An 18,643-nucleotide genomic window follows, 5' to 3' on the forward strand; every position below is an offset into this window, starting at 1 on the left:
TTAGGAGGGATTTTGGTAATCACTTCCTGGTTGAAAATTAATCTCTTTTGGTGTCAACCACGTTGAAAGGTAAACTTGCCTTTAGAGGAGCAGCGAGAGAGAGACAGAGAGAGAGAGAGAGAGAGAGAGGGAGGGAGGGAGAGAGGAGGGACGTTAAAAGAGAAACATAACCACCCAATCAAAACCTACACTCAGTTTTATACAGTGAAACCAGTGCCTGTACGCACCATTGAAAGTTTATACGTTACAATAATTTGTCTTAGTCTACAATTACTTTATTTCTTTACTAGGACTTAGGCTATATATACGGAATCGGAGAAAAGGAGAAGCATCTCAAAAGGAGATTTACAGGAGAAACATCTTGCCAGAGGGATAAAAACAACGATGGTGATAAAAGTGTACATAGCATCTTCCTCTGGATCGACTGCGGTAAGAAAACTTTTTGGATAACGTTAGCAAGTTAGGTTTACTAGCTAAGCGTAACGTTAGGCTATTTCTAGCCACAGCTTGTTATATTTATAACGCATCTCGACAATTGTCTGATTTGCAAAATGATATCTTGAAGAATTCCTGTCAAATTGGCATCTGTGACTGTTTGAACCTTAGCTCTGTTAAAGTTTGTGAAACCCCCAGATTTCCCGTCTGCTTTTATACTTACACAAGTGATATAGCTCGCTAGCTTCCTTTTCATGTCGCATGTATTTTCAGATGTAGTACACATTTGTGCCCGATTGTTGTTATTACTCAAACGTCATGTTATTTAATTTCGAGAACAAATACAATGGAATAGGTTTCCGTTTGCAAATGGATTGCTTGCTAGCTAAATTATAAGTGCGTGATGCACTGGATACTGTTAAACTCTGTACTTGATTCTTTGATGTTTACAGATATAGCCATCGTCCAGCCTCATTCTCCGGAAATTGAATAGCTGCAGGGATCGTTTTTGCAGTTGTTAATCCCTTTGTGCCTCAGAAACTCTCGAGCGAGTGAACCGCCGACCCGAGCCCGGAGGGGCCACGTTAAATAAATATTAGTAAATAGGGCGCAATGCTGCGGTGCCCTTGCCAATACGCTTTACGGGCTCCGAGTGCCTTTCTGTGTCAGTGCCACTGAAGAGGTCCTACATGATTCTGTTACCAGAAGTTGTATAACATGTAGCGTACTGGTGGTAGTTCTAGTGTTTAAGTAGTCGTTGCACACCAACTGTTGACATACAGTCTCTGTAGACACACACATACACGTTTGAAAGAGATGCTTGCAACTAATCGAAACAATTCAGCATGCCAGCCTGGTACAATTCTTCAGTGTAAAAGAGCTAATGAAGAGGTTTTTTTTTTTTTTTTTGAGATGTCTGATGTGGTCATCATACTCATAGAAAACCCGCTGATGTTAGAAAACTCAAAAAGTAAACTAGGGTGGGTCTTCAGTACGTAATTATGGTGTTGTGGATGATCCTCAGGAAAGGAATTTCCGCTGCAACCAAAACTGTCAACTTCTGCAGGAAGTTATCTTTGAGAATGACTTCTTGTAATTTTTCAGAACATCCTACCTAATTTAAGAAGCGTGCAGCCTTTTGGTTGTTAACAGAGATCCCAGGCAGCCATGCTTTTTGTGTTTTTTCTGTCAATGACAGCTGAGTGAGAATGGTGAAGGGGGAGAGACCCTGGCTGCAGTGCATCCCAATTTACAATTAGTTGCACCTTTGTTAATTCCACCCAGTTTCTAGTGTATTCTTGGTGGGGCATTGTCCTGAGGAAACAGAAACAGAGTCCATCTTTACTGGTGAGGGAGTGTGAGGGTGTTTGATCAAAAAGCACTGGGATACATTTGCCATCATATTGATGTGTATCAACAGAAAAATGGTTGGAAAAAGATGCAGTGAAAAGACACGACTATCCCTTTATTTAATGCAGTTTCTTACAACAGTGAAAAGAGGTTGAAAAAAGTTATGTGAAAGTAAAGTAATTTGCAAGTTGTACAGCTATCCCTTTGGACAGAGGAACTGTATCAGCTTGGTACCGTTTGGTTCCTTAGTTGGTTTGATCCCAGTCATGGGTTCTTTGAGACATTTGTCCCAAGCCTGTCTCGCTGAGCAACCCAAAGCAAAATGTTTACGTAGTATGATGTTCAGCATTGAGTGCAGGCAGTTGGTGGTGTTTGTTAAGCAGGCATTGTATAGCGCTTAGAGCAGAATGGATTTATGCAGTTGTGGTCTTCTTCATGCACATTTAGACTGAAATACTTGCCCATCACCACTTGCATTTTGCTTAAGATTAGAATGTCAGGAATCAGGTGCTTCTCTAGGAATTTTTATGTGAGCATGTATCTTCCCTGCTTCATGAATGACTTGCTAAATTTGAAAGTGATGTTCACAGGTGAAAGTCATCTTCATGGCTCAATAGCTCAGCTTACGATGTTAGTTATGCATACATCAGGACCATCTGAAATGTCTGGTCTACTTTAATTAATCAATCAATCAATAAATCAATTTTTATTTGTTGTAGTGCATTCCTACCATCAGGACTGTCACAAAGTTCTGTACATAGCGCTTTTTCCAGAGGGAATTAAAAAAAGGAAACCCAGGCCAATTAGCCAACTGCACATTTTGAACTGTTTTAGTTCACTATTTGCAAAAATCACTGTCTGTTATGAAATAAGTAAATGTGTCTGAGCCAGGTGAGTGATAGGATCAATGCTTATCCTGATTTCTCTGTTATGAAACATCTGGTGTACAAGTACACCCCCACTGTAGGAACTTCAGTCAGGTTTTTACACCCTAACCCTTGTCTTAAAAATGAGACACTATCAGAAGACCTCTCTTTTCCCATTACATACATACAGAGATATAGATATCTAACACTTGAGAAGTTGATTCTGATGTGAGGTATCAATCACATGTATAATAAATGAAAGCTACTTTTTTGAATAAGATAAATAAAATTAGCATATTGCTTGTGGCTGTTTTTGCTTTTGTTCCTGAGTAGACACTGGATATTTGAAAAAAAAAAAACATCTACAGATTCCACCAAGTGCAAAAAATGTTGCGGTTTAATGTGTATGCAGTAGTTGACTTTGCCTGAGGAAAAAAATAAACACATTTGATTTAAGGAAGCAATTTACAGAATTACTCACATTATCCCTCTTAGGCTTCCCCAGACCTGCTGATGAAGAAGATAAACACAAAGGCAAAAGTGAACAATGGAATTCTGACGATAGGAGACATTTATGCGACAAGCCTCTGTCCAAATTCCAGACTACTATGAAACAAAGCATATGTTCTTATTGAGGAATTACAGTGAGTCGGAGTAAATAGGGGGAAACCAGGCATTGTGCTGTTGACATACAGAGCCCAGTCCTGTTAATATTGAAGTGTGACTGTGTAGAGTCATTTTGCTCACAGGAGTGAAAGATCACATTGCTGTTCCAAAGCAGTTACTTAGGGACTTACCCATTATAACTCTAATAGCAGCGAAAGTGTACATGACCTTTGCGCAGCACTCACAGGTAATCAAATCTACACCTCCCTGCAGACGCTGCGAATGACCTAACAAAAGATAATTCAACACAAGTAGTAAAGCTATCCTCCATGGAGTGGGAGGGGGTGAGGTTTAGCAAGCTGGCTCTGTGCACGTTCTCCACCTTTTTCATTTGGAGCTTTCTGGAATTCGATCCTGTCTCCTGCAGTACTCCAGGGAATTCACAGGAGAGCTTGTAAAACACACTGCTCATTTCTGTAGCCAGTACACATAAAAAAACCATTTACACCATTTGACTTAAGTGTGTGAGTGTTGGGTTTTAGCTTTACATTTTAGGTTTTGCAGTGCAGTGAAGTGTGGGAATTTAAAAAGAAGCTCTGTGGCCGAAATGACATGCACATTCTCCATCTGTTAACACTAAAACTGCACAGTCTTCCTCATGTAATAGAATATGAAGTACAGAGATGAAAGAATAAATGTCTGTGAACCCTATGTCTCTGACCAGTACCGGACATCTACCAGCCCTCTTGTTTACCCGTACCCACTAGAGGTTATGTAACCAGGGTGGTCAGATTAGGGAGTGTAATTCCTCTGCTGAAAGTTTTTGGTCGTAGAGGTCTGCAATTGAGAGTGCTTAACTGAGGTAATTTGTGTTAGCTGTCAGAGGCATGAACTTGCATGCATTAGTCTGAGAAGAGACTTGGTGTCAAAAAGGCAATCCAGATCCATTATAAATTGAGAAGACCTTCAGAACCCAGTTTCGGTTATTATCGGGAAGACGACCGTTTGTCAATCAGCTTCCTTTTCTGAGAGCCAAGGAACAGATATAGTGTTTACTGTCACCTGATTGCCCAGTTGCAGCTTGAGACTGACAGAAATCCATGGGGCTACAGCTTATACTCTGATTTTTTGACTGGGCTCTTTGTATTTCTGGGCTGTGGGTCAATAGGAATCGATTCAGAGGCAGTCAGCCAAGGGAAAAGGGCCACGAGACACACAGAGCTCTAAAAAAAAACCTGAAGACATGGGTCTCAAGAGAACCAAAGGGGAACATGCACGCCCATGCTGACAATTAGGAACATGGTGTCATTGGAGCCAGGGCCATCCCGGAGTAACTGCACAGCTGCACCACTTTTAGAGTGTTTGCATCTGACTCTCTGAAAGTATGCAATATTGTTAAGTGGTCCCATTTCAACAAAGCTACCAAGTTATTCCACAGAGAGACCCAAAACTGTCTGCATGCGTCATCTTGAGTACGTGCCCTCGAAATTCAGTTGCCGAGACTTTTCACTTGTTCACTATTGAGTTTAGTTAGCTAAACAGCTTGCATGGGGTGAGGGAGCAGACATCAGACCCTTCCCACAGATGCTACTCCTCCCCCTCCTTTCATTCAGCAGGCATGTAAGCCTAGAGAAGTACTTCTTGTTGGGGCTTGTGAAATTGCGATGACTGAGCCAGAACAGCTGGACAAACTCATTGCTTGGACAGCATAGCTGAGCTCCTCTTGACAGTTTTCCAGGGTTAGCCTGTGAGACTGCTCAAAGAGAGAATTAAAGAGGGTGGTTGGTCTCAACAACACCAGGTCAAGTCAGTTCTACACAAAATGGCCTATTTTCATAGGTTCATCAGGTGTCGGTCTTTGTAAACTTTGTTATTACTTGCAGTTGTTCATAATCAAGTTGTCTTGAAAAAGCCAACTTACTATTCTTCCTATTATTTCTCCTTACTCATCTTCTTGTTGTTCATATTCTGTCTGATTTTCTGTATGTAACTTCTACAGCTTTCCATCTCAACTTATGAAACTTTGCCAATACCTTCAGCTAGTATGGGATTGTGTTCCTTGTGTGTTTTGTGTCACAAGGGGCCTGCTACAGCCACCACAGATGCAGACTGCCTCTCATGCAAAGTATTATTGACCAATGCCATGCTAGGCTTTTCCTAGACAACGTAAAATTTGTCCTCCAACGTTCCTTTCTAGTTTTATGTGGTGCTTCCCAGGCAGTGGATAGTTTTGATGAGTCTTGCCTTTTCTCCTACACAGTTACTTTTGTCTAGCTGTCTTGAAAGCTGGGAAACATCTGCATTTCCTCAATGCTGTTAGATGCATCAACAACAATTTTCTTTGGCAAAAATTCTTCACTATCTGGACTGGCTCGGGAAAAAGCGTTAGCAATTCCCTTCGTCTATCATTTTATTGCAACAGTTATTGTGACAGCAAATAATACAAAACAGTGTTTTACATTAACTGGCAAATTGATATAGACTGTTCTGAGTTCATTATTGACCTTGACCCTTTTGAGCCAGGAACTTTGGCATTTTGAATCCTATGTCATAAGATGTGGATCTTTTCCCTGTCTGATAGCCCATTTAATATTTTCCCTGGCATTTAATGATCTTCAGTCTTTAAACTGGAATTTTTCAGCTGTGTTCATGTCCATTTTAACACTGGTGATAATTCATTCCCTAAATTTCATTCAAAACTAATATGTATTTTCTCACTTCAGTTTGTTGACTATACAGAAATGATCATAACACAAACCAGCTGATGTAACTGTTAGGGATGTTACCAGTCTGTAGATTAATTGGCTGTCAGTCGTAAGTGTGTATTTCGACAGTAAAATCTAATCATTGACAAATTCCCCCCAATCAGTTCAAAATAGAAGAGGACTGTGAAACAGTGTTGGTTGTTATTGGATGATATTCTAAGAGGGGTGGGGCTTTCTCTTGTCCATTTCATGCTTTTCAGATGAAGAGATGGCTAGCTTACACAGGAATAGCCTTTGTGAAACAGCATGTTTTGCATGTAAATGTGATTGATTGCAGACAAATTAGAGCTGTTCCACAAAAATAATTTCAACTCAGGTATTACTGTTAAATAATTCAGTTCTACAAAATAACATGTAGTTTATTCATTTAATTATATCAATATACTGTTGCTATGGTAGATTGCTTAACATAATGTACTTTTAAAATCGGTAACATTTTTAACTGGTCCATGAGAGAAGATTAATGCAGCATGACTGTTAAAAATAGACAAACATGTTGCAGTGCAGTCCAACTGATGTAAGTGGGCAAAATTCTTTTAGCTAGACCCTTGCCTAATAAGTAGAGATGCTGAAATTTAAAGCAACTAGTTAACAAGATAATTGTAAATTACTTAACATTTAAAAGTTTATAAGCAGGGCTTATTAAACAGAGTTATGTGTATGGGTTTTTTTTCTCACATGTACTATAGGGAAGTGCCAAAATAAAGGAAGTACTCGCAAACATACTTTTAGGTGCAGCGGACTGTTCTTAATCAGACTGCCTGCTCACGCCCTAGATTGATTATTGCAGTCAACTGATTTGGAGTCGTTAATCTGTTTTGCCTTGTATCTGAAACCAATGCATGGACATCATGGTTGAGGAGCTTGTACTTTTGACCACACTTGCCCCTAGCTGATGATGGCTTTCCCTCAGACTTCCACACCCCCATCATCTTAACCAATGTTCATTGTGTAACATCAGCAGTCAGCAAACATTTGTCACTGAAGCTCCTGCCAAATGTGCCTCAACAATACCCCTCTCTCAAAGTCACTAAAATCTCCTCCACTAGCCATGGTTGCTAAAATAATGGGCAACTGGGCCTGCTCTAACCATGAATGGATTTTAATTGCTTAATTACCACATCTGTGTGGAAGCACTTGCTTTCAATATATTTTTTATCCCTCATTCACTTGAGTTTTTTTTTTTTTTAATTTTGGAAGCTAACTCTAGCTGACAGCAGCAGTGTTAGATTAGTTTACTAAAAAAACAAATTCTATGATTGCTCTCTCACTAGCTATCACACTGAGCTGGCTAAAAGACTAGGTCTTATTTTTGTGTATCTCATGAGGTTGCATTTTTTTCAGTGAAATTCTTTCAAAAGGTTGAAAAAACATATTTTATCCACCCTCAATGAGTAATCAATAATCACCATTCTCAGACATCAGCTAATTTATGGTCACAAATGTGAACCACTTACTTTTCTTTTAACTGGTTTAAACCTAGTTGCCAGGTGTTATGTTACATAGGTACGTAGCTAATACCCACCAAGAGGAACGATAGGGCTTATCTGTGGTTACAGACAGCAGGCTAGAATTTACATACTTTATATAATTTGAGTAGATGTGTTGTTTTATCCCCAGCATATCCCCTAGATATCCATCTTTACTCCATCCTTGGATGTCCAAGGATGGAGTAAAGCTGATAAGGTAGGCAGGTATTGGGCACCTGATGCAGGCCCATAATTTAGAGCAATCAAAGCTTTAGTTGTATATAATTTACCCAGTTTTACAGGCTAAATTTGCCCATCAAGAATTGGCATTACATTTTTAACTTGTGCAGTAAATGCAAACTAAAGTAAATTAGAAATTTCGGTATATGAAATACTGTGTTACTAAACCTGTATTACCTATATATTATTACACAGTAATGGTGTACAGTAGTTTATAATCCCATAGAAGGGTCAACTGAAATGTGTTGTTTTTTAAAATGTTTTAGTTCAGCTGAAGTTTGAATGGCAAATAAGCACACTCTGTAAGCACTTTGTATTGTTGTTGTGGCTGTAATGTACATGTTGTGCTGGAATTTGCTATGGATAAGGACATCTGCTAAACGAATGTAATGTAATATAATGTTTGGGTTTAAATGATCTAATAGCATAATGCCCTGCTTACCTGTGTGGGTCTGTATTACACTGTCACATGGTGCTCCTTTGTGTCATCACACTGCTCCTAAAACAGGCACGTCTTATTACCCTACAGCTTTGTACTGAAATCACGGTCCATTCTCCATCCGTTTAGTGCCGTTAACTAACAACTGACTGCCATGGAGTTAGAACATGATATAAGGGTAAAATGATTTGTGTGACACTGCAGCTGGTTCAAAATTGGTGAAGAGAAAGGAGGCAAAAACAAAAATTCTATTCACATTGCGAGTGCAGAGTATAAACCTGTCTCTCTGTTTCCACGAGGCAGTGGTACTCATGGTCCAAAACTCTCAGACTGCAGGGTGTATTCTGTGCATGTTCAGCTGTTGCACAGTGGAGTGGAGAATCCGACGCATGGTCAGAGGACGGTTTTCTGTGAAACCTGGTGTACAGTGAGAAGTAGGGGGGACATGGAATTTGGCTCCATTCCCCTGCAAATTAATTTCACTTGGCACTCACACAATGAAGGCTCTGTGACTGTCGGTTCAACAGAGATGCAAGCTGCTCCTCTTTCACGCTCTCCATAGGGGGGTAGGTTGTGGGTGCTGTGTTTGCAGCACGGCACCCTTCCCACCATGCTTTTGGTAGGACAGGGTGACATCAGTGGCTCTTTAATTTAATTTATTGCTTTTGACATGTTAAAACCAGCTGGGTGTTGAAGGGTTAAGGATTTATTGTGGGATCTGAATCAGCAGTTATGAATTTGAAGCCCAAGCAAGGCTAGTAATCCAGACCTTTGCTGCCTTGGCACCTACAGTCATGCCTCTAAGTGCTATCTAATAATGCCATCTGACAGTTTGGACTTAGCTATATATAATCCTACCTGTTTGAATATCTCATTGATTTTGCAGGCTTCGTTCTACTTCTGTTGCAGTCCTCACAGATAGTCGACAGTTTTCAATATGAAGACAGTGGTGTTCTTGAGGTGATGCTTTCACTGAGGTCTGTACAATATTTATGTCTACCTCCTGTATGTATACACATACATATATACACATACTCTATGTGAAAATGAGATATACAAGACTTAACAATAATCCGCATTTAACAAATAAAGTGGTGTAAGATGTGGTGATGTAATTGAGCAGAAAATATTTTCAAACAATTGTGGAGTTATCACTACCTCGCTTCCAGCTGTTTACACACACCCACTTCTGCCATTTCCTGTGTGGGGTAAATTAGTAGTGGGGTTAATTAATAGTAGTATGATGATCATATAACCGCTGCATGAACACAGCATCTAGCAATGGAATTTAATCGTGTGTGCATTTATTGATTGCTCTTTTGTCCATTGGGTATTTGGAACTTTGAGAAAATGATGTGTACTGATGTTTACCAAGATTTTTATCATTTTTAAACCAAGCCTGAATATGACCAGCGGCAAAGGACACCAGTGGTGCTTACCAGTTTGATGACATGTGCAGTCTCAAAGAAATCCCGTTGCCTATTGGGGCGTTGGAGGTGAACATGTTGGGAGTTGGCAAGACTTGGTTTTTGAGCAGCAGGCAGGCATTGCACTCCTCTCTTTTGGCCATATTTGGTCTGCATTTAGCCGTCTGTGTCCTCCCTTAACTCGACAGATCCCAGTTGCCGTGTCTCCTTGTAGGGCCGTTCTTAATTTTTAGGACGACTCCAAACCAGTTGCACACAGCTGAGGATGTACCCACTAGGTGGGGGGCCTTGTCTTCCCACACATTCTCTCTCTTCCTCAGCTTTACTAGCCTGGCCTGTTCTGCCTGCCATTGTGTGTTTTTATTGGCCGCATTGACCTTTTGTTTCCCTTCCCTTTTAATCTTGATTTTGCCCTCGTTGGCTTCCAAATTATTGCCTCAGGATTATGGATCCGGCATTTACTGACAGCCAGAGTGTTTCCCCTGACAGGAGCAAATAAACTCAATTACAGGACTGGGGTCAGACCTCCTTGGAAAGCTCTCCCCTAGGCCTGTTTCTTTGGGAGCACAAAGCACGTAAAGCATTTCCTAACACAGCCTGTTTATTTAGCTCATCCTGGGTTTATAGTAGGAGATCAACCTCAGCATTGTCTTCTCACTCTGGTGTTTCTCTCGCTGTCTCCAGGTGTATCAAGGTTAAAAGCTCCTACGTGAACAGCAGTCTCAACTTTCATTTTTGGTACAGAGGAAGAGCCTCTTATGCGGACTGATGCATTGAATTTGCTATTGTAGAATTTTTGGGACAAAATAATGAGAGGTGTCTAAAAGCATTTTGATTGCAGTTTTTCTGTACTTCATTAATTGCTCTTCAAGAATGTTTATTTCAGAGGCTATTAGGTTTTCTTCGAAGTGTGTTCAGTTCCATAACTAGCTATAACTGTTAAATGCGGCCACTTTAGCAACATTAAGTAGTATTACCTTGTGGTGATTTTTGTTAACTTCTTTAATTTGTGTATGCTAATGTGTATGTATGTATGTATTTATGTGTACAATTAAGATGTCACCTTATTTTTCTGTTTGGGTTGCACAGAGCAGGTAATGGCAATAAAATTGATCTCAGCTTTGAAAGAATACCACCTTGAGAGCAACATACAGTATGTAATGAGTAACACTAACTTCTACCTTTACATCTTTTTCAATATCTTCGTAGTAGAGAATATAATATAGGTTTTACAGTTGATTTATTGTGCAGAACAACATGCAAACACCATTTTGACAATTTCCGATCTTCATATGGTGAACTGTTTGTTCTCCACAGCAAATATCCACCAGTGTTTGGGAGCAAGATCACTTAAGCAATATTATTTCACTTGTATGTGTAAGGCAAGCTCTGCATGTCTCCACTGTGGAGACGGCACAAAGAACTGTTTAGATTCAGACACAAGAATCAAAAATAGATGGAGGAAACCATCTGCCAAAAGATGATAATCTCTGGACACAACGCAGCGTTTGAAACACTAGTCCCTTATGTGATGCTCTACCTTCTCTATTGCCCTTTTTATCCATCTGTTATTGTTTAAAGTGTTACTGAACCCTGACAGCCAATAATGAACTCTCAGGAAGTTCATGTCTCCCAGAAACTCTAGCAACTTCCGCACTTAAACTGTTACAAATGCATGGCCCTTTTTAGAGTTGTTATTCTGGTCATGGTTTAAGACTGAGTCTCGACATAACTAGCACCATAGTCCAGCCAGGCACTTCATTCTTGTACTGCTGGAAGACCTCATCTTTAAAAATAAGTGCTTGTTTCACTTTCCCATACATGCAGTTAATATACACCTGACAAATGTCTTGACTTGGAAGAACAGGCTAAGCCTTTAAATGCATTTTTATAAATCTTCTTCCTGACACTGGAATAATGAAATGCACTGAATTTGGAAAGAGTTGCACAGCAGTAGATTCGCCCAGCACACCTACTTCAGATAGGCCTGCTGTGCATTTGACCGTTCGATTAGTGTTGATGATGCGTGGAAATTTCCAGCCAAGATTGCCCACCAGGCTGCATTTTTGAAACGCTATTGAAATGAGCCTGTGCCACCCCCACCCCCACCCGCTGGGTGTCTGGCACAGTGGGGCACTTGAGATGAAATTGGCCTGGACTCTGAGAGGTTGTTGTCCGTTTTGGCCGCTCCCTCCCCCGTGTGTCTCTGGTCTCTGCCAGTGGAGTACTTGGGCCTTTTTTTCAGTTAATGAGGAGCTGGGGCCTGATGCTGTGTTCTTCACTGAGACCCTCCAGTTAGCCAAACCCCCCTGCCCCACACCCGGCTTACTTCGTTCATCTTGTTTTCTGCTGGACATCTCGGAGGGGAACAGGCTGGCAGGCTGACAGAAGGGATTGACAACCTTTGGCTGCTCTTTGTCTGAGGGCTCTGCAAGAGCAGTACTTCTGCACCAGACATGAATGTGGAGCTATGGAGTTCAACTGACTAAGAAATTTAAAAAAATTTAAATAAAGTAAAAAATGTAAAATTTAATCAATTGTTCTTTTTTTCCCTCCCACCTGGTGCAGGTTGAGCTCTGTGATACAACAGTCAGGACATATAATATAGATTACTGGACAACTAGCAACTTCAGGGTCCAGTGTTATATTAGGTGCTCATCTGAGTTTGCATGTTCTTCCATGTCCTTGTGGGATGTCCTCCAAGTACTTCAGCTTCTTACCATTATAAGCCATTATAAGACATGCTGTATTAGTATTAGTTAATTGGCATCTCTAAATTGTTACCCTAGTGAACATCAGTAAAAAGCATCGTAGTTACTTAAAACATGTCCTGAGGCATTTGGGTTAAGTAACTTGTGCAAGGGTACTACAGCACAGGACCACCTGAGAGTCGAACCAGTAACCACTGGGTTACAAGCCCTGTTTTTTACCTCTGCGTAGTACTGCTGCCATGTGAACATGTATGTATTCTCACCAATGCACTGGTGTCCCCTCGAGGCTGTGGTGGTAATATGTTTTCTTAGTGGCATCATCATTGGATTGAACCCTGTAGGCAAATTGGCAGTTCCGGTGGGCGTCGCCCCAGGGAATTTGAGTTGTTGTGTCTGTACATTTTCATAATTTGGCTAACCTTACAGAGCATGTTCCTTTTTTCTCTTGGCTGTGCGTGAGTCAAGGGACATGTTCTTCCTGCTTACGGTGACATGTTCCGCTCTCAGTCTCAATCACTTTTGAGACAAGTTTCTTAAAGTCACCCTTCACATTAAACCAGTCAGTTTAAATCTCTTTGATTTCATTTCTCTTAATTGCTATCTTTGTAGTCTTTTAAGAAAGTCATTTTCTGTCCTTCTCTGCAGATGCTTTTTAACATTCTGCACTGTGTGGGCAACACATTGCTAGCATTTGAGCAGGTTTTAGCTACCCTATGGTGTAGATCTGGGGTGGCACGTCCTGATACTACTGCTATTTCCAAGTTGCATTTAAATCAGATTTAACCGAAAAGATAGATAATGGTGGCAAATGTAATTTTATCTACTTTAACCTTCTGGGATTTCAGCCCAGGCCTGGTGTCATTTCATGCTACCAGTTTCACGTGCTGTCACAGAGACCGTCATGCTTGATCATCAACACGGTCCATGCCAAAACGAACTATGTTATTTTATTGTGTGCAATATTAGATTCTGTTATGTATGTCAGTAGTGTTTTAAATTATGTTTTATAGTAGTTTGCTCTGCAACTGTGGGGCAACTGATGGTCCCATCCCGATGGGGTCGCTCCTCTCAGACACAATCCCTGTCTGTACCGGTCCCTCTGTGGAATGAACTTCCCACGGGGGTTAGGACAGCGGAATCAGGGGCCATCTTCCGACGCAGACTGAAGACTCACCTCTTCAGACTACATCTTGGTTCCACCATAATCCCCACCCCCTAACACACGCTACTTGTAGTACTTGCTGTTTATTTTACATGTAGTATTACGATGCGTTTTGGACTCTAGTGACTTACGTATGGTAGCATGTGTAGTTGGTTTCTGGGCTGTCTAGTCAGGTTGCACAAGTTAACTTGTGGTTGGGCTTGCATGGTGTTATGCTCACACTCACTGGTCTGGGAGTGTTGTTAGCCTGGTCTGACACTGTTGCTCATTCAGCTTGAATGGATACACTTCTGTTCTTTTGTGCTGGAGTGTCCACTAAATGAATGTAATGTAATATAATAAAATTCAGCAGCAATGAATGGTGTTTTATTGAAAAATAATGTGCTTGTCTCTGCATGAAAATTCTGTTTTGAAATCTTGAAATGGTACTTTATGGATCTGTAACAGCACTCTGACTTTCTCTACTGCCCCCATCCCAGATCAAGAAGCAGCAGCAAGATGTCATGGGCTTCCTGGCGGCTAACAAGATTGAATTTGAGGAGTGTGACATTGCTAACAATGAGGACAACAGGAAGTGGATGCGGGAAAATGTCCCGGAAGACAGTCGGCCGACCACAGGGAATCCTCTGCCCCCACAGATTTTCAATGAGGAGCAGTACTGCGGGGTGAGCGCTGTGCGCCTCTGTTTGTGTGCAAGTTCATACGGGTGAAAGACAGGTATTGTGTTGAAACAGTCTGCAGTGCATGTATATGTGTGGATACTGGTATGTATTTATAGGAAGATGTACAAGCATGTATGTGTTAATCATCAAATGACCTACGAAGAGAAGGAAAGAGAAAGAAATGACCTCTCTTAAAAAACAGAAGCGCTGGCTACAGCACAGCTCAGCATGCCCAATTTAGGCAAATCAATACAACCCCTCTACATCTCATTATAACTGAATATTGTAACACGCCCCAGCAAGTCTACAAGCATGTTTTGTTTATCCATCTGTAATTCTATAATACCTACATTTCTCTTCAAAGCATCCAATTTCAAGGTAGAAAACTGCATCAGCTGCTGAATTGAATCCACAAGGGCTGAACACTGAGAAGAGACCAGCTATTGCTGATATATGTCCCTTTGTGTTTATGTAGAAACAGATTTTCATAGGCCTGCTGCATAAGCACACAGAGAGATTCTGGTGGTAGCCTCACTGTTACTCTTTTTTTGCACCATAGACAGGTATTAGACAGGTAGTAGGTATTTTAACTAGAAAAAGAAACAGACCTGACTATGAGTTTCCTCACACAGTGTTGTGGTCATCTTGAAAGCACAGACTGTGCACCCAAGGCTCTGGTCTTCTCTTTTCCTCCTCACAGAATTACGAGGCCTTTTTTGACGCCCGGGAGGACAATGCCGTCTATGCGTTTTTAGGCCTGACGGCTCCCCCTGGCTCCAAGGTAGGTGGGGTGATAAGCACGCCTGGAGCGACATGCAGTCGTTGTCATAAACAGCAATGAGATCACATCCTGTTAAGCAGACTCATTTGTCAGTGTTGCTTTACATGTTATTGTACAAAGACTTAGTTTAGATAGAACAAGTTGGAGGTGCTGCACAATTTTTTCGAAGTGTTTACTTTTGAATAATGACGTATCGATAGAACTATCTGCACAGCTTTTATCGTTGCTCAGATAAAGCAAAGGCACAAAACCAACTGCAATGTGACCTGACGTTCTGCTGCTCTGAAAACACTGGCTCAGCAGTGTAGGTTATCAAATTCACACCATTCTTTATTGGTTAGCCAAGTGAGTGAGGTGTGGGGTGTGGAGTGTGTTCGACACGCTGACTGGCTGAACATTCTGAGGGGACAGCAGTGTGATGTAGGGGAAGGGAGCAGTGCATAAGCCTTTCTGTTCGGTTCCCAGATGGGCCACTGTTTTCTTGGGCAAAGTTTTCAACCCAAGCTGCCTCAGTAGGAATTTTAGCTGTATACATGGACAACGTGTATACTGTGGAAGCATAGGAGTGGAGCTGCATTTTTTACAGTATGTGCTATAATAGATCTATAACATTGCATATACAGTACCAGTCAAGCGTTTGGACACGACTTTTTTTCTTTATTTTTATTATGTTCCATTTTTTAAAATAACAGCAAAATTATGAAATTTTTTGAAATAATGGAATTATGCAGTGACCAAAAAGTCTTAAACAAATCAAAACAATCCAATATTTCAGATTCTTCAAAGCAGAAAAAAATATTTTGTGAAAGATGCATAGGCATCAACTTCACTATTTATATTTGTCTAAGACATAAATTAAAAGCATTTAAGCATAACTCTTTAGATCAAAATGTCTTTTAATGCATGTTTCCCATTATCTTAATCAGGTGTGTCCAAACTTTTGACTGGTACTATATGAAAGCAGAAATAACATTACACAATAGAATTAACTTTATATTAAATGGAAGAAGCATCATATATTTCTGATATATGGTGTATTTTGATGCATTAGCTATAGCTTGTCCCCTGTCCTTGGGAAGGGAGTAGTCACATATAAAATAGAAGGCGCAAGCGTGGTCTTCATTGTGCCCTGCCACGGAAAGCTCTGGCTACAGAGCAACGGCTATGGAACAAAGAGCCCTGTAACAGCATGTAAATTACATTTAAGCATCGATGATACATGAATGCAAATGAAACTTTCTTATCCCTTTCATCTCCTATCACCCTGAACACGGCAACCTTTTAGCCGTTCCAATTCGCATGCAAATTTCAAACCGCTCCCTCATAAAAGCCAAAATCCCATTTAGGCTTGCGAATTGCCTCGGCCTCTCATGAAGTAAACGCCTTCGCTTTGAGATGCCATCTATGCCGTCTCATTAGTCACACATGTAGGACTGCATAAATGCAAGATGTGCCATGAGTTATGCTGGCAGTTCATTTTCTCCCTCTGCAGTGTATCGAATTCAATTTTCGGCATCTAGGACTAATCTGAGTTTGTTGTTGCGACAGTAATGTTCTCGCGTTGCATGGGTTTCAGACGTTTATTCTGCGTTGCACGGTAATTAATTTCATATTAAAACCCGTCTGATGTCATGTTTGCCATTTTTACACCCCCCTGCTCTAGCACGTGCTCGGAGCCTCTTGCGTTTGCGTCCTGACACTCATCTAGGTCCATAACGTGATCCATATAGGCTGTGGTCGTAGTGATAATAACAGTAAACTTTAAATGCCTCCGCTCCACCTATCAGGATGATGTCCTCGCGGCGTGGTCCTGCAGAGTAATGACCGTGACTCGCCCACAAAGGGAGGATGTTAATTAAGCTGACATTTCCCTCTCCATGCCTGCATCACGCCTCATTGGCTGTGGCAGCCTCCCCAGCCCCGCCCGCGTGAATCAGGGCACCCCCCCCCCCGACATTGGAGTGGAGAGCTGTGGCTCACAGGATGGGGTGTGCCTGTTTTTGGGGGTGGCAGGGTCAGTTTCCAGTTTGTGTGCCCCTTAATTAATCTACCACTGTCCCCTGTCCAAGACCACATTGAGCTATCTCAGTTTCCTGGTATGAACTCAACACAGACAATATGTTTGAAGCATTTTAAGGCCACATTATCGTCTTCAGTGCGGTTTGTTCAATGACGACATGCTGTCCAAATCAGTAGTCAGGGCTCTGGTCAAATTGGAATATTTGCATTGTGTGCTTTCTCTAGAGGCTCAAAGGGACAGATAAATTTCCATGATCAAATTGGATCAAAATCATGCTGCTCTGACTCAATTGGTCACTGACACTGATGCAGAAAAGAGACGTACCTGAACCAATTAAAAACTGATGGATGGATGTACCATCTTGCATTGAGCAGTTGTAGTGCCAATGTTACTAAAACATAATTTGAATTTTGTAGCTGGATTGATGACGCAGGTCACCATGGTGCCTGATGCAGAATATCAAAGAAACAGTAATTGATTTCCTTAAAACAGTCATTTGGGTTTTGCTGTCTTTTGATGATGTATTTGTTTGCCCACTGATTCCATAGTTACACTTTACTTCTCTCAACAGGAAGCAGAGGCCCTAGCCAGACGGGAACAGCAGTAATCAGCAAGTGTCTTTGCCTTCCTCGATCATGAGCGCCATCCACTGTCAGTCTCCAGTACTGCATCGCAACGCCAGCGCTTTCTGGAAGAGCATGTGCCAGAGGACAATACCAGCTGTGCTAACTGCAGACCAAAATGTTTTCGCATTTTTCAGTTCAAGTAACTCATGTTCTCAGATTCATTTAATGATTATTTAGCAGTGCTAAATTTTGCATATTATATGTTCTTAATGTTCAACAATCAACACTTTTTCAGAACTTTTCATTTCTTACCATAAATTTAACTTGGTCCAAGTCGTGCTGATGAATTATTGTCTTTTCCGCAAATTTCAGCACTTTGAATTGTAATAATTTCCTCCACCTTCATACATGCATGCATGGGTGTACACAGGTGTAGACACACACACACACTCTGTTGGCAGTAGCCCATAAAAGAACTTATTCTTGAAGGAATATTCCTAGCACTCAATGTGTAACTGGCTTTAGGTTAAAACATAGGTACTTATGCATTTGTCTGAGACAAGCAATCTGTACGAGTCTTAATACAATCCTATTCTTTGTCTGGTTTGCACCTTTTTGTGTAGATAATAAAAAAGGAAACATGCCAAAAATCCACTTATGTTAAAGGCAGCAGGGAACATATGTATTCTTTTATTACATTGTATGCTTGTCTTAAATAGTAAAGACCAGCCTCAAAGTTAAATAGAGTAATACAAATTTTGAACAGATTTTTAAGTTTTTAGATGACGTTAATATACAATATTATTAATGGGAAACAAAACACATATTTATTGGTTGTGTAATGTTTTCCCACATGAGTTCCTGGGAGGAATTTGTGAATTGAAATGCATATAAAAGTAGCGCTGTTGCAAGGAGTCAGGTCCAATAAAGTCTATCTTATGTATTGATACTGGTGTTCTGTATTGTTTGATATTTCTCCAGAGACATTCATGCCTGAAGACTGCTCCATTTCTATGCCTGGCACACACTGCGGAACACTTTTAGTTATATGATGGTTATTTGGACACCACAGGTATGGGTTTTTTGGCTTAGCTGAACAGCAGAAGGTTCGGGAAATTAGTATGCTGATTCGCAGCCTGCAGTC

At 40.9% G+C, this 18,643-nt stretch overlaps 1 protein-coding gene across 1 annotated transcript; it reads left to right on the top strand.

The window, feature by feature from the left end:
- Positions 1-71: 71 nt before the first annotated feature.
- Positions 72-18,413, top strand: LOC118775112 (SH3 domain-binding glutamic acid-rich-like protein). The gene is made up of 4 exons (XM_036524840.1): positions 72-429; positions 13,950-14,135; positions 14,833-14,913; positions 17,505-18,413. The coding sequence occupies exons 1-4, from the start codon at positions 385-387 to the stop codon at positions 17,538-17,540; spliced, it is 348 nt and encodes a 115-aa protein (XP_036380733.1). The 5' UTR covers positions 72-384; the 3' UTR covers positions 17,541-18,413.
- Positions 18,414-18,643: the final 230 nt, after the last annotated feature.

Source organism: Megalops cyprinoides, chromosome 3 (assembly GCF_013368585.1).
Source record: "Megalops cyprinoides isolate fMegCyp1 chromosome 3, fMegCyp1.pri, whole genome shotgun sequence".
NCBI lineage: Eukaryota > Metazoa > Chordata > Actinopteri > Elopiformes > Megalopidae > Megalops > Megalops cyprinoides.